Source organism: Cibotium barometz, chromosome 52 (genome assembly GCF_041138505.1).
Source record: "Cibotium barometz isolate CiBa-2024 chromosome 52, ASM4113850v1, whole genome shotgun sequence".
Taxonomy (NCBI): Eukaryota; Viridiplantae; Streptophyta; class Polypodiopsida; order Cyatheales; family Cibotiaceae; genus Cibotium; species Cibotium barometz.
The window spans coordinates 7,300,277-7,312,611 of record NC_141097.1 but is presented as its reverse complement, the minus strand read 5'-3'; the positions used below and the strand labels follow the sequence as shown (position 1 = coordinate 7,312,611).

The 12,335-nt window shown below is 43.2% G+C and overlaps 1 protein-coding gene across 5 annotated transcripts in view; it reads left to right on the top strand.

Annotated features, from left to right (window-relative positions):
* The window catches only part of LOC147608739 (uncharacterized), a 109,124-nt gene that overhangs the window by 75,370 nt on the left and 21,419 nt on the right, over nucleotides 1-12,335 (top strand). For all 5 annotated transcript variants that reach the window (XR_015264307.1, XM_086788167.1, XM_086788166.1 and 2 more), the window contains 2 exons: nucleotides 1,284-1,518; nucleotides 1,604-1,803. Coding sequence is in view for 4 of the 5 variants with exons in the window: in XM_086788167.1 (XP_086644293.1) it covers nucleotides 1,284-1,518; nucleotides 1,604-1,803 (435 nt within the window). In the remaining variant the exon portion in view is untranslated. The remainder of the gene's footprint in view (nucleotides 1-1,283; nucleotides 1,519-1,603; nucleotides 1,804-12,335) is intronic.

The following is a 12,335-nucleotide window of genomic DNA, read 5'->3' as shown; positions in this document are numbered from 1 at the left end:
TGGTAAACTGACTCCAAAACTCCTGCACATCTAGGGCACGCTGGGCAAGCACTAGTAACAGACCTCCACTGATTGGTGGCCAGACCACCATGAAGAGAAACCCAAATAAAGGAGGAAATCTGTGGCTTCCTATAAGAATGCCACAATCTCCGCCAAAATACCCTCTGAATGTCAGTCGAAATGCCGTAAGATTCCCAATGGGGTCTAAGAGTAGGGACACTCTGAATGTGTCCCAAGATAATATGTCTAGCTTGGGATCACGGCCCTCTCCGCCCTCATCCACCATCACTGGGACAGCAGTCCTCTCTTCTCCTTTACCTCGACATCGGGACAACAGCCCTCTCTGTCTTTACTTCGGGACAGCAGCCTACCATCTGCTTTGGATCGTGGCCCTCTCCACCCTCAGCATCAGCATGGGACAGCAGCCCTCTTTGCTCCTTCAAAGCCTCACACCGAGCTCTTGTAGTGGATTTCATCATATATACACTCACTCATTTCATGCTGTGTTGATCTGCTTTGATCTCTCATACATTTGGTCCTTTCGTCCTTTTTCCCTCACATGGTTGCCCTTGCAAGTAGGATTTTCTTATTTTTATTATGAAACCTTTTTTTTTTGTGTGCACTCTCAAGGATGAAGTACAGGGACAATCTAACACTCTCCTCAATGAACATTTTGTGGCCGACACCAAAGTCATGGTTGTAAACTTAAAGTTCTTTTCTTTGCCTAGTGCTTTGTTGAGAGAGCTATTCGTCTCGTTTTTTATACCATGCCCTAGGTGCTGGTTGGAGTCCATACATAGCCTTCCTAAATTTGCAGACGAGATGCTCCTTTCTAGACATCACAAAACCCTGGGGTTGATTCTTCTTTTAGGTGACCATGGCTTTGTATCTATTTGGCAAGTGTATCAGCCAAGTTGTGGTGCAAGGAAATGATTGCTGTAAAGACAAATCACTTTTACTCGGTTGCAAAAGTTTTATCTAAGTCCACACCTGCTTGTGCCATCAACCTTGCCTTGAACTTGTTGATTCCTAGATTCGTATTTAAATTTCTAAATTAATGCAATGTAGAATCAATACGTGTTCAACTATATAATGATGAATATATTCTACAAATGAATTTTGATAGATCAGTGCATGTAGTGGAGAACCCAATTACTAATAGATTTTAAGGCAAAGCTCTTGATTGGTTTTAAACTAATTTGTAGCTCAATTAAAATTCACACTATGAATTGCAGGATAAATGAAAGTCATGTATTGATCCGGGTTTTGCATGTTATCTGAAGGGTCTAAATGCAAGCACCTCGCAAAAGCAAAGAAGAAGAGATAATTCTCCAACACAGTCACACAAGAAGATGGCCAGGCTTCACGAGAGCAACACATCTCCTTTGGATGGTGGGAAAATAGGCTCTAACGATGGGGTCTCTTTTAGAGAGTTGAGTGATGGACCCAAAAAGATGCTAGGTGAAACAAGGCATCATCTGGAAAGGTCGTTCAATGAGGATGAAGAGAGATTTGAAGGTATCTGTCATTCAAGTGTAAAAACTGGATACTGAAATGGTCTGCATGAAGACAAAAACTAAACTAGCTTTTTTTGCACCTTTAGGTAGACTTGAAACTTACCCACAAGGGGAGAATCCAACAGCACTAAAATCTCAAATAGTGCACCTCAAAACTATGAATCAGTCCTTGAAACTAGAAGTGGAAAGTCTCGGAAAGGAGAAAAAGAATATGTACTCGGAGTTTTCAGATGTCAAGAGGGACAGAGATCAATCCAAAAAGCGCCTTGCATCCTTAGAAGATCAGGTAGTAACTTTCTTTTATAAAATCATACTTACTACACATGGAAAGTGTTTTATTACATTCATGCTCCTCTTTGTTTAGTGATCTATTAGCATGATGGATTTGATGACTTAAAGCTTCATGAGTAACTCTCATGGAGTCTAAGGTCGTACATTGTTTTTGTCAAGTTTTCAAAATGACCTCAAGCCTTCATCCAAGTTGTAACGAGCTAGTTTATAGTAATTCATCCAAGTTGTAACGAGCTAGTTTATAGTAATTCTTCCTATCTTAAGCGGTACAATTGCCATCCAACTATCATGTGTGTGTGGGTTCTCTCTCTTTAGTGCTAGCTATTAGATGTCCTGTATTGACAGGATTCCACTAGGTATTGGTGCGTAATTAGAGAGTCTAGAGGGAGTAACCAATGTTTGAGGTGGCTAATGTGAGTGAGAAAGACCTAAGGGGATGCCTTAAACCAATATTTGAGGTGGCTAATGTGAGTTAGAAAGACCTAAGGGGATGCCCAAAGGCATTAATTGAATGAGTAACATGGAAGGCCCCAAGAGGTCTGAGCATGAATGAAGTAATTGGCCACATGGCAAACCTTAGGCAAGGGGGAGAATGTTCCAGCATATGTAGAAGCTACAAGTTCCAATTGTGGGGTCTTAATGGAAGAGTTGTACTTAATAAACTATTGGGTGGTGAATCAAGAGAGAGTCCACTATTGAAGATTGGGATTTTAGACTTCTATTAAGTAAAATAAAATCATACAAAGGGAGATCCTTTTTTTTCCAGCCCCGTAGGAGTGGAGGAGAAGAAAATACCATGGTTCCACCCTCTCATAAATCTGCTGTGTTTTGTCTGCACAGCTCTAGAAGATCCTTGTATGTGGACCAAAAGGTAAGGAGATCTCAACCAATGGGTGGGCACAATATGCCATAAAAGCCTGTAAAAAATACCATGATTCCACTCTCATAGATCTTCTAGAGCTGCGCAGACATAACACAGCGTTACTTTTTAATTGCTGATTAGAAGCTTACTACTGCTGATTAGGGTTTGGGACTACATACCTGTGCTTTTGCAGGTTCTTCTCTCTCTCTTTTTTTTTTCCTGAAATGGTGTTTTATATTATATGTAAAAATGTACATCAGCCACATGGCTCACACAGAACCTATGGCCCCAAAAAAACCCCCACAAAAGATCCTCTAAAGGATCATGACCATGCAAACCTGTACACTAATAAGAAAGCCTCCTAGCCAAATAAGCATCCCAGATAAAAGCATCAAAGATGAGCTAGCCGAGCCGTCGTAGACCATAACGAAATTAACATCTGCATCCAGTAGTTGAACTGAGAGAAGAGAAGAAAACTGCCAAAGTAGCAAACCGCGGATACGCAGAAGGTGCCCATGTATTCCATACAAGGAATCAAAGATGAACCCATTCCGTGTAGTCCAAATATGGCAAAGTCCTGTCCATCTAAGGAAATGGAATATCACAAGGTGACTGTCTGAAGTAATGACTTGAGGACAAATCCCAAATATCCACTGATGAGCCGAAACAGTAGACCTCTCTACTACCTCCCAAACGCGAGAGACAAAAGACCAAATCTGACGGGCCACTGGACAACTCATGAATAGATGCATAACTGTTTCTCAGTGCATGTCATGCAGAAGAAGCAAGAGGCCAATGTAATTTTACGACGGCTGAGCTAATCCCGTGTAGGTAACCCTCCCACCAACATCCTCCTAATGAAAACCTTACCTTCGTAAGGGAGTTTAGACTACCAACCACGCATAAGAGTTTTTTGCCACCATGATTTAGACTTGTGCAATCCCCACACCTTATTGGCCTTGGCTGAAACCCAATCTTTCTCTGATACGAGCTTATGATAGACCTGGTTAGCTGAAAGTGATATCAAGTCTCCAGATTTACATAGTGCCCAATCAAGCCAAGGCTGATCTGCAAATGGCCGAGGCAATGGAGTAAAAGGCTCAACTGCATGCATGATGTCAACCCATAGTGGCTGAAATGTCCGAGGAACCCTGAAGTGCTGCCGAATATGACGAAACGAATATGGCCTGTCACGACGAGGTATCACAGCATCTCAGATTCTCACCAAGCCTAACCTAACCATGCGGTTGAGTCGTATGCGTGAAGCATCTCTGTCTGGTCAAACAATGACATGCGACTCCACAAATGTTTTGAACTGCAAAGAGTTCAAAAGTAGTCTTTCATGACCAGGATCCCACTGAGCCAATAGTAGAACTTCATGCCAAGAAAGGAGAATATGCGATAAAATGTGCTCTCAGGCAACCCACGGCACTCCAGTTTGGGTGAGAGGAAGTGATAGTTTTTTTTTGGGAAGGAGCTCTCAAGGAGAAGCGCAGACATGTACGTAAGAGAAGCTGCGCAGTACTCTGTATGTTTGTGTGTAGGAGGGGAGGAGAAGCTGCAACACAACCTGTATGAATGAGGAGAAGGTGCCACGCATAAAGAATGCGGCTCTCTGTCATGATGACAGCCCATGCATGTAAGTGACGGCTGGCCAGTTTTTTTGGTTCTCTTTTTTTGTGAAATAACTCATATATATATGAGGATCACCAATCTGTGGCTTTGGAAAACCCATGTATATGATAACCAGCTCTCTGATTTTGTGGAAAGCTCATGTGTATGAGAAAGACAGCCCTCTGGTTTGGCTTGAGAAAATATGTATGTATGGTGGTACGCTTCTTCAACAGACAGAGTGAAGACCATAAAGTGATTGTGCCTCCTAGTCACACACTGCTTGCCAGGTTGGGAGAATTGAAGTTCCTTACTGATGTTGTCTTTTCTTGGGAAACTGAAGTTTTGCAGAAAGCTCATACTTGATGGAATGTAACCTTGTTTATGTCCAGTGGTTCTCTCACCATTTCTCTGTGGTGATCATTTTGCTTATGGCTGTGAGCCTATTTCATAATAAGGGTGCACCCCTATATGCATATGAATCAATTGAGTAAAGGGTGGCAGATGTTGATGTGCCCATCTCCCCTTGCATGTCTTGATCAAATGTATGAAGGCTTCCTCCAGTTGCTTAGAAAATTGAATGAGGGTAGAGACAAAGTTCATGCTTAAGATGTTAAATGTTGTGTCAGCTCACTGAGTAGTTGGCTGGTGCCCCTTTTTCTTGATGTTGGTGTGTAATCCGAACTGTGGAAAGGCATTGCTATAGAGGTGTTCCGTGTCTCTCCGCCTCCCTTCACAGTTTTTGGTGCCCCCACTGAGGAGCATTCCAAGAACCTTCAGTTTACAAGACTGAAAACATGTGCATGTGATTAATCTCAGTGAATGACTGCTGTGCCAGGACAGTTGTGTGACAGATGCCTTCTAAATTTGTGCTATATTAGCTTGATTTGACAGCCAACTGAAGTATGGTTTACAGGCTGAAATTCTTGGGATTGGTGCCGTTTCACAGTTGATGTGTTGCCTAAAAATTCTGGTAGAATTGGGAAATTAGCCAGTCGTGCCTATTGGGAGTTGGATGGCCACTCTCAATGGATAATCACAATGGACCTCAATTTACTCCTTTCCATTTTACCCAAAGAATTCAGATAAATGTTCATGTGGACAGAAAAATTTTCTTTCAACAGCGTATGGCATATATGTTTGGGCCAGAAAGACTGAGGGAAATATTGGAGTCTCCTTTGCCTGTGGTAATTCCGATGATTAACTATGCAAATTCGTTTGATGTGCATGTGTTCATCCTCTTCTAAACCTGAAGTGTTTTGAAGTTTTTTTCTGAGAATTGAGTTAGTAGAGGGTTTTGTTTTTTGCATCTGTGTCAAAAGGGTTTTTTTATCATAGATTGGGTAGCAATGGCTTTCCCTTATCCAGAGTTTCATGGAAAAAGTGATGAGAATGTGGAAGAGTTCTTAGAAAACATGGAAGTTGCGTGCATAAGCAACCATATCCAGATACCCGCTCAAATGTTACGCCTTTTGCAAATCTGTTTGAAGGGTGATGCACGGAGCTGGTGTAAGGGTTACGAGGAGGAGTTGCAGAGGGCTGATCCACCTATGCCATTGACATGGGATAATGTCCGACAGGCTTTAACAGCACAGTTTGTGAAGGTGAAAGATCCAGACAAAGTTTGGCATGAAATACAGGAATTGAGACAAAGAAAAGTGGAGCCCATTGATGATTACATCAAAAAGTTTTCCATATTATGGGAAAGCTTGTGTCAAGCCTTGCAGCCACAAGTGCCCCCACCAGATATGATGAAGAAGGACCGGTTCTTGGTTGGTCTCAAGGAAAACCTGCGTTGGAGGGTAGAACTGAAGAAGCCAAGAACATACGAGGATGCATTGGAGGTGGCAAGGAACAAAGAGTGGAAGTTGAATAGATTAACTCAATTGGGAGTGAGCTCACTACCTATGGTGTCAGAGATGAAGCAAATGGATTCCATGCAAAGTCGGGTTCCAGAGGAGGTTCATCCGGCAGATGCGGTTTCAGTAGCCACTCAAGTTGTGCCAGCAATGGTCACTACTGCAGCACAAGATGATGAACTGAGGCAGGACTTGAGGCAAGTGGTTGATTTGATGAAGAATCTCAGCCTAAATATGTTAGGTAATGTGGGAAATAATCGAGGTCGTGTGAGACTTGCAAATCAGCCAGGAGGTGAAGGACAATCAAAGAATGGTTTTGGTGGACAGAACAACGGCAGGGGTTGGAGGCAGTTGCCCACATGCTATAACTGTGGAGAGCTGGGCCACATCAGCCCACAATGTGATAAACCACCAAGAATGGGTGGAGATATGTATCCATTGCCCGCACAGTTGCCGAACCGGTCAAATGATTATGGCATTGAGATTAAGGGTGAGGCAGGACCTAGTGGACTGACCAAGGAGGACAAGGGAAAGACAAAAGTGTTAAGTGTGGTCACCTTGGAGAAGGCAGCAATGTTGGAAGATACATTAGTAATGCCTATTGGGAAGAGAACCACAGAGGATAAAGAAGGAAGAAATGAAGCAGGTCCCAGTAGGAAGAAAGGGAAGAGTCATGAGGGTGAAGATGTGAAAGCTAAAAGGAAAAGGAGAGCTCGCGGAAAATTTCACGTCTCAGATTTTCCACTAGGGGAAGGGCAGGATAGCTACGACTTGAAACAGGACCTGAGCAGTAGGAAGGCAGACGTGACCTTTGGACAACTAGTGGAAATGATACCGAAGCTAAGGCGCCAATGGAAGAAACTAGTCAGCCCGTTGGGGAAGGAACCCAACAGAGGGTCAGTGAGAGTGTTGGCCATTGATGAGTCTTCAGACATTTGTCCCATAGTGGATGTTTGGCACAAGAGGAAGAATCTTGGGCAGGGATATGTGGATGGTGGTGCACAAATTTGTGTAATCACTCAAACATGTGTAGAAAAGATGGGCCTGACAGTAGAAGGAGTTTCAGGATTCCGCATACGACTGGCAAACCATCAAAAGATAAAGTGTCTAGGGGTAGTGAAGAGCTTGGAAATCGAAGCCTATGCAGTCAAAACGGTAGTAGATTTTCATGTAATGCCAGCAGGATTAGGGGCTTATCCTATCATCCTTGGAAGACCATGGCTACGCGCAGTGCGGGCCGTTCAAGATTGGAGACACGGTACAATCAGCTTATATGGGGAGACAGGGGGCAAAAGATTATTTGACATGAGTAGCAGGAAGCCACTAGATGAAGATTATGAAGAAGGGGAGAATTCAAGTGGTGAAGAGTCTTCCACTGTGTCAGATGGGGACAGTGGCACCACCACTAGTAGTGAGGGAGAGGTAAATGTGGCATTTCTATTGGTGGACAGGGTCTTTGAACGGACCAGCATAGTCGCATCCATGAAGGGGATTGAAGATGAGTCTAAGGGCCCATATGAGGTGATTGAAGAGCTAATGCAACCCCAGGTGAAGCCGCACGAGAAACACGAATTGATGGCCAGGATGATTAGCACAGATCTCTCAGTCGTGGAGAAGGAGAAGTATTTAAAGATGTTGTCAACATATCCAGATTTATTCATCACGTCTTATGAAGAAGTTCGGGGCTTCAAAGGGGAAGATTTGCACATAGAGCTAAAGGAAGGAGCCAAGCCAGTACATCAAAGATTAAGGAGAATGGGTCCAGAACAGATGAAGGCTTTGCGAGAAGAAGTGGACAAACTACTAAAGGCTGGTTTTATATGCCCTGTGGAGACAACAGAGTGGGTGAGCCCAGTCGTGGTCACTCCAAAAAAGGACGGAAAATGGAGGGTTTGTGTGGATTTCAAACCTTTGAATGCAGCCACAAAGAAGGATCCATACCCACTACCTTTCATTGATCAAATCCTGGATTCAGTGGCGGGTCATGAAAGATACAGTGTGTGTGATGGGTTTTCAGGCTATTTCCAGTTGAAGATTGCTCCAGAGGATCAGAAGAAAACTACTTTCATTACGCCATGGGGCTGCTTTTGCTATACAGTACTACCATTTGGGCTAACAAATGGTCCAGCTCACTATCAAAAGAGAGCAAATTGGGCGCTTCTGCCATTCATTGGAAAATGTGTACAGGATTTCATTGATGGTTTTTGTGTCTATAGCACACGAATGGATCACTGTGAAAAGCTGGAAATGGTGCTGGAACGATATAATGATTGTGGTGGCCAACTCAATCCCAAGAAGTGTTTCTTTGCAAAACCAAGGGTAAAATTGTTGGGTCATATGGTGTCTGAAAATGGCATTGAGGCTGATCCAGACAAGGTCAAGGCAATCATGCTTCTTCCTTCCCCAGAGTCTACAAAACAGTTGGCAACATTCATTCAGAAGGTAAAGTACATGGCAAGATTCATTTCATTGTCCTCACAGCTTTTATATCCATTACAACAGGTGGCAAAGCACGATCCTTTGCAATGGGATGACAAGTGTGAAGAGGAGTTTCGGAGAGTTAAAGAAGTCTTAGGGGAGATGACAGCGGTGCAGGCTCCAAATTGGGAACAGGTTTTTTATGTGAATCCTTCAGTAGGAGAGGATGCTATTGGTGCTATGTTGCTGCAAAAAGGGAAGGGGAGCCAATATATGCACCCCGTCTATTGTGCTAGTAGGGTAAAGTCAGTAGCAGAGAGGGGATTGTCAGAAATAGAGTTGGTGATGGTAAGTGTGGTGTTTGCTTGCCGACGGTTTCGCCAATATCTTTTGACAAAGCCATTTGTATTCCTAACTAGCTACACATTCTTGCCTTAGCTCATCAATGGTGTAAACATGTCTAAGGCAGTGAAAAAGTGGGTGATTGAATTACAGGAGTTCGAGTTCTCTTTCTTGGTGGAAGAAAGCAACAGAGCTACTTTGGCAGACTTGTTAACTTATAAGGAAAACCCTCTGCTTGTCAAAGAGGAAAGTGTTAGAAAGGTAGAAAATGTGGCAGAAGTAAGCAATGCTCATGTTTTGTTCTTTGATGGTTCATACAGGAAGAGCCATGATGCAGCTTCTGGTGGTATAGCTCTTTATGACCAGCAAGGTAAGCTGATTTGTAAAAAGGGATTCAAAGTTGATGCTCATACTAACAATGAAGCAGAGTATTCTACATTGGAAGTAGGGCTAAACATTTGCATTAAGCATGGTGTAAAGAGACTATGCATAAGAGGTGATTCTCTACTGGTGGTAAAGCAAATACTAGGAGTATGGAAGAGCAAAAACCCTGCATTGAGGAACAAGTGTTTCAAGATCAAGAGCTTGTTGAAGGAGTTTGAAGCATGGGGCATTCGGCATGTGGAGCGTTCTCTTAATACAGAAGCACATGAAGCAGCACAGGGAATGATTGGCGAGCTATATGTATTAAAAGCAGATCTGCCACTTTATCGGGGTCGTGAAAGTCTGACACTGGAAGAAGAGTTTTTGTTGACAGGAGTCATTCCCAAGGACATTGAGAAGGCAAAGAAATATGGGTTTGTACGCAGAGCTTGCAAATACAAGCTCATTGGTGACACCTTATACATGCAAGGGGCTGACTTGGTGTTAAGGCGTGTACCATGGAAGGAAGAGCTGTACAGAGTGCTTGAGGAGAATCATGAAGGAGCATGCGGTGGCCACTTTGCATTTAAAATCACATTGCACAAAATCTTACAGGAGGGTTACATATGGCCAAGTATACAAAAAGATGTACATCACTGGTGTAGCTCATGCAAAAGGTGCCAGGCATTTGGGAAACGAGTTTTAAAACCATAGTTGCGCAAGACAATTTTGGCCTTTGACATTTTTGAGAAGTGGGGAATTGATGCAGTAGGACCCTTACCCATTACCAGCAGGGGGAAAAGTTATATTTTGACAGCTGTGGATTATCTTTCCAGGTGGGCAGAAGCTAGAGCAGTGAAGCAAATTACTGCAAGAGATGTTGCAAAGTTTGTTTATGAAGACATCTGCTGTAAATTTGGGGTGCCCCTGGAGCTTCTTTCTGATCAAGGGCCTGGTTTTAGAGCTGACTTGCTAGAATACTTGTGTGCCAAAATGCGGATTAAGCATAATTTTACTACTCCTTATTACCCACAGTGCAACGGTTTGAATGAAAGATTCAATGGTGAACTTGTACACATTCTTGCAAAGGTGACAGAACATCAGGGCAAGAATTGGGATCTGGAGCTGTTCAGTGCTTTATGGGCTTATCGTACATCAGTGAAGACAAGCACAGGTTTTACACCTTTTCACTTAGTGTATGGCAAAGAAGCTTTGTTACCTGTGGAAGTTGAGTTGCCTGCAGTTAAAATGTTAGAAAAGCTGCTAGGGCCTTCTAGCAACACATTTAAAGAGAGACTCTTACAGTTGCAAGAGGTTCAGCTGGACAGGATGAGTGCCTTGGAACATTATGAGAAGATGCAAAATAGGGCATTGACAAAGATAAATGAGAAGATTAAGAAGAAGGGTATTGAGGAAGGTGATTTGGTGCTATGCTATAATAGTAAGCTGGATAAAACCTTTCAAAAGAAGTTCCAAGTGAAATGGGAGGGGCCCTTCAGAGTGATGAATTGCTTTGCTAATGGCACATATCAATTGGCTGACCTTGATGGGACCCCACATGTATCAAGGGTGAATGGTTTGCGTCTCAAGCTATATCATGCACGACTGATGATGGTAGACAAGGATGAAAGAATTGAAGTAGTGAAAAACAGTGTCTTTGAGAACATGGCAATATCAGATGCATTGAGTCTCACGACACTGTTTTCTGCTGACCATGAATGATCTAGCAGGCTAGGGGATGGGCAAACTATGTTAGGTATTTTTTGGTAATATTTTCTTGGCATGTGTACACACTCATGCATGGCATTTACAAATAAAGGGTGTCCATCTCCAAGGGCTAAAGGGGGTATAAGGCCACATGTGGACGGATCTAACAAAAATATGCAATGTGTACAGTTAGTTGTTGGTTTACCTTGATAAATGGGAAATAAAAGGGGTGTGAGATGAGAATCAGTTTCACAAGGTAGGTTTTAGCACTATCATATGTGGACAAGGTTGTTGACAAATAATGTGAGCATGTAGAGCACTATTTTTTTAAAGCTGGACAGGGACCCGTTAGAGGAGGTCAGCTACAGTACCGGTCCTTGGCATTTCATGGGAAACAAAGGTATGTGTGGTGCAAAGTCTTCCTTGAATGCAAGAGTCACCTTGGGATTTAATACAAGGCTTGCTAAAAATAGAAGGTGGCCTTGGATTGCTTCAAAGAATTCGTCAACTAGCCTCGATTGTCAAAGAAGCGCCGAGTGGAGGTGGGGGTGAGCTCTCTGGCAACGTGACATCCTTGGAGTATTATGAATAGTATAATGTTTCCTTTTTTTTTTTGGTTGAACGGGCAGCGCAGCCCATGTGTATAAGAGAAGGTGCGTAGCTGTAGTTTTCAGTGTGTGTGGGAGAGCTCATTGCTCTAATGCTCTCAGAGAGCTGCGCAGCCCATGTGTATAAGTGTGTGTGGGAGAGCTCATTGCTCTAATGCTCTCAGAGAGCTACGCAGCCTATGTGTATAAGAGGAGGGGCGTAGCTTTTGTGTGAAAAGGTGCAGTCTTCTAGATGTGTGAGAGCCCGTGTTTTCTTCCCTGTGTGTAAGAAGCTGCTCTCTGTGTTTGAGAGAGAAAGGAGATGAGCTCGTTTTTTTCTTTGAAGAGAAGTACTCTCAGGCAGCCCACGGCACTCCAGTTTGGGTGAGAGGAAGTGCTCGTTTTTTTTTGGGAAGGAGCTCTCAAGGAGAAGCGCAGACATGTACGTAAGAGAAGCTGCGCAGTACTCTGTATGTTTGTGTGTAGGAGGGGAGGAGAAGCTGCAACACAACCTGTATGAATGAGGAGAAGGTGCCACGCATAAAGAATGCGGCTCTCTGTCATGATGACAGCCCATGCATGTAAGTGACGGCTGGCCAGTTTTTTTGGTTCTCTTTTTTTGTGAAATAACTCATATATATATGAGGATCACCAATCTGTGGCTTCGGAAAACCCATGTATATGATAACCAGCTCTCTGATTTTGTGGAAAGCTCATGTGTATGAGAAAGACAGCCCTCTGGTTTGGCTTGAGAAAATATGTATGTATGGTGGTACGC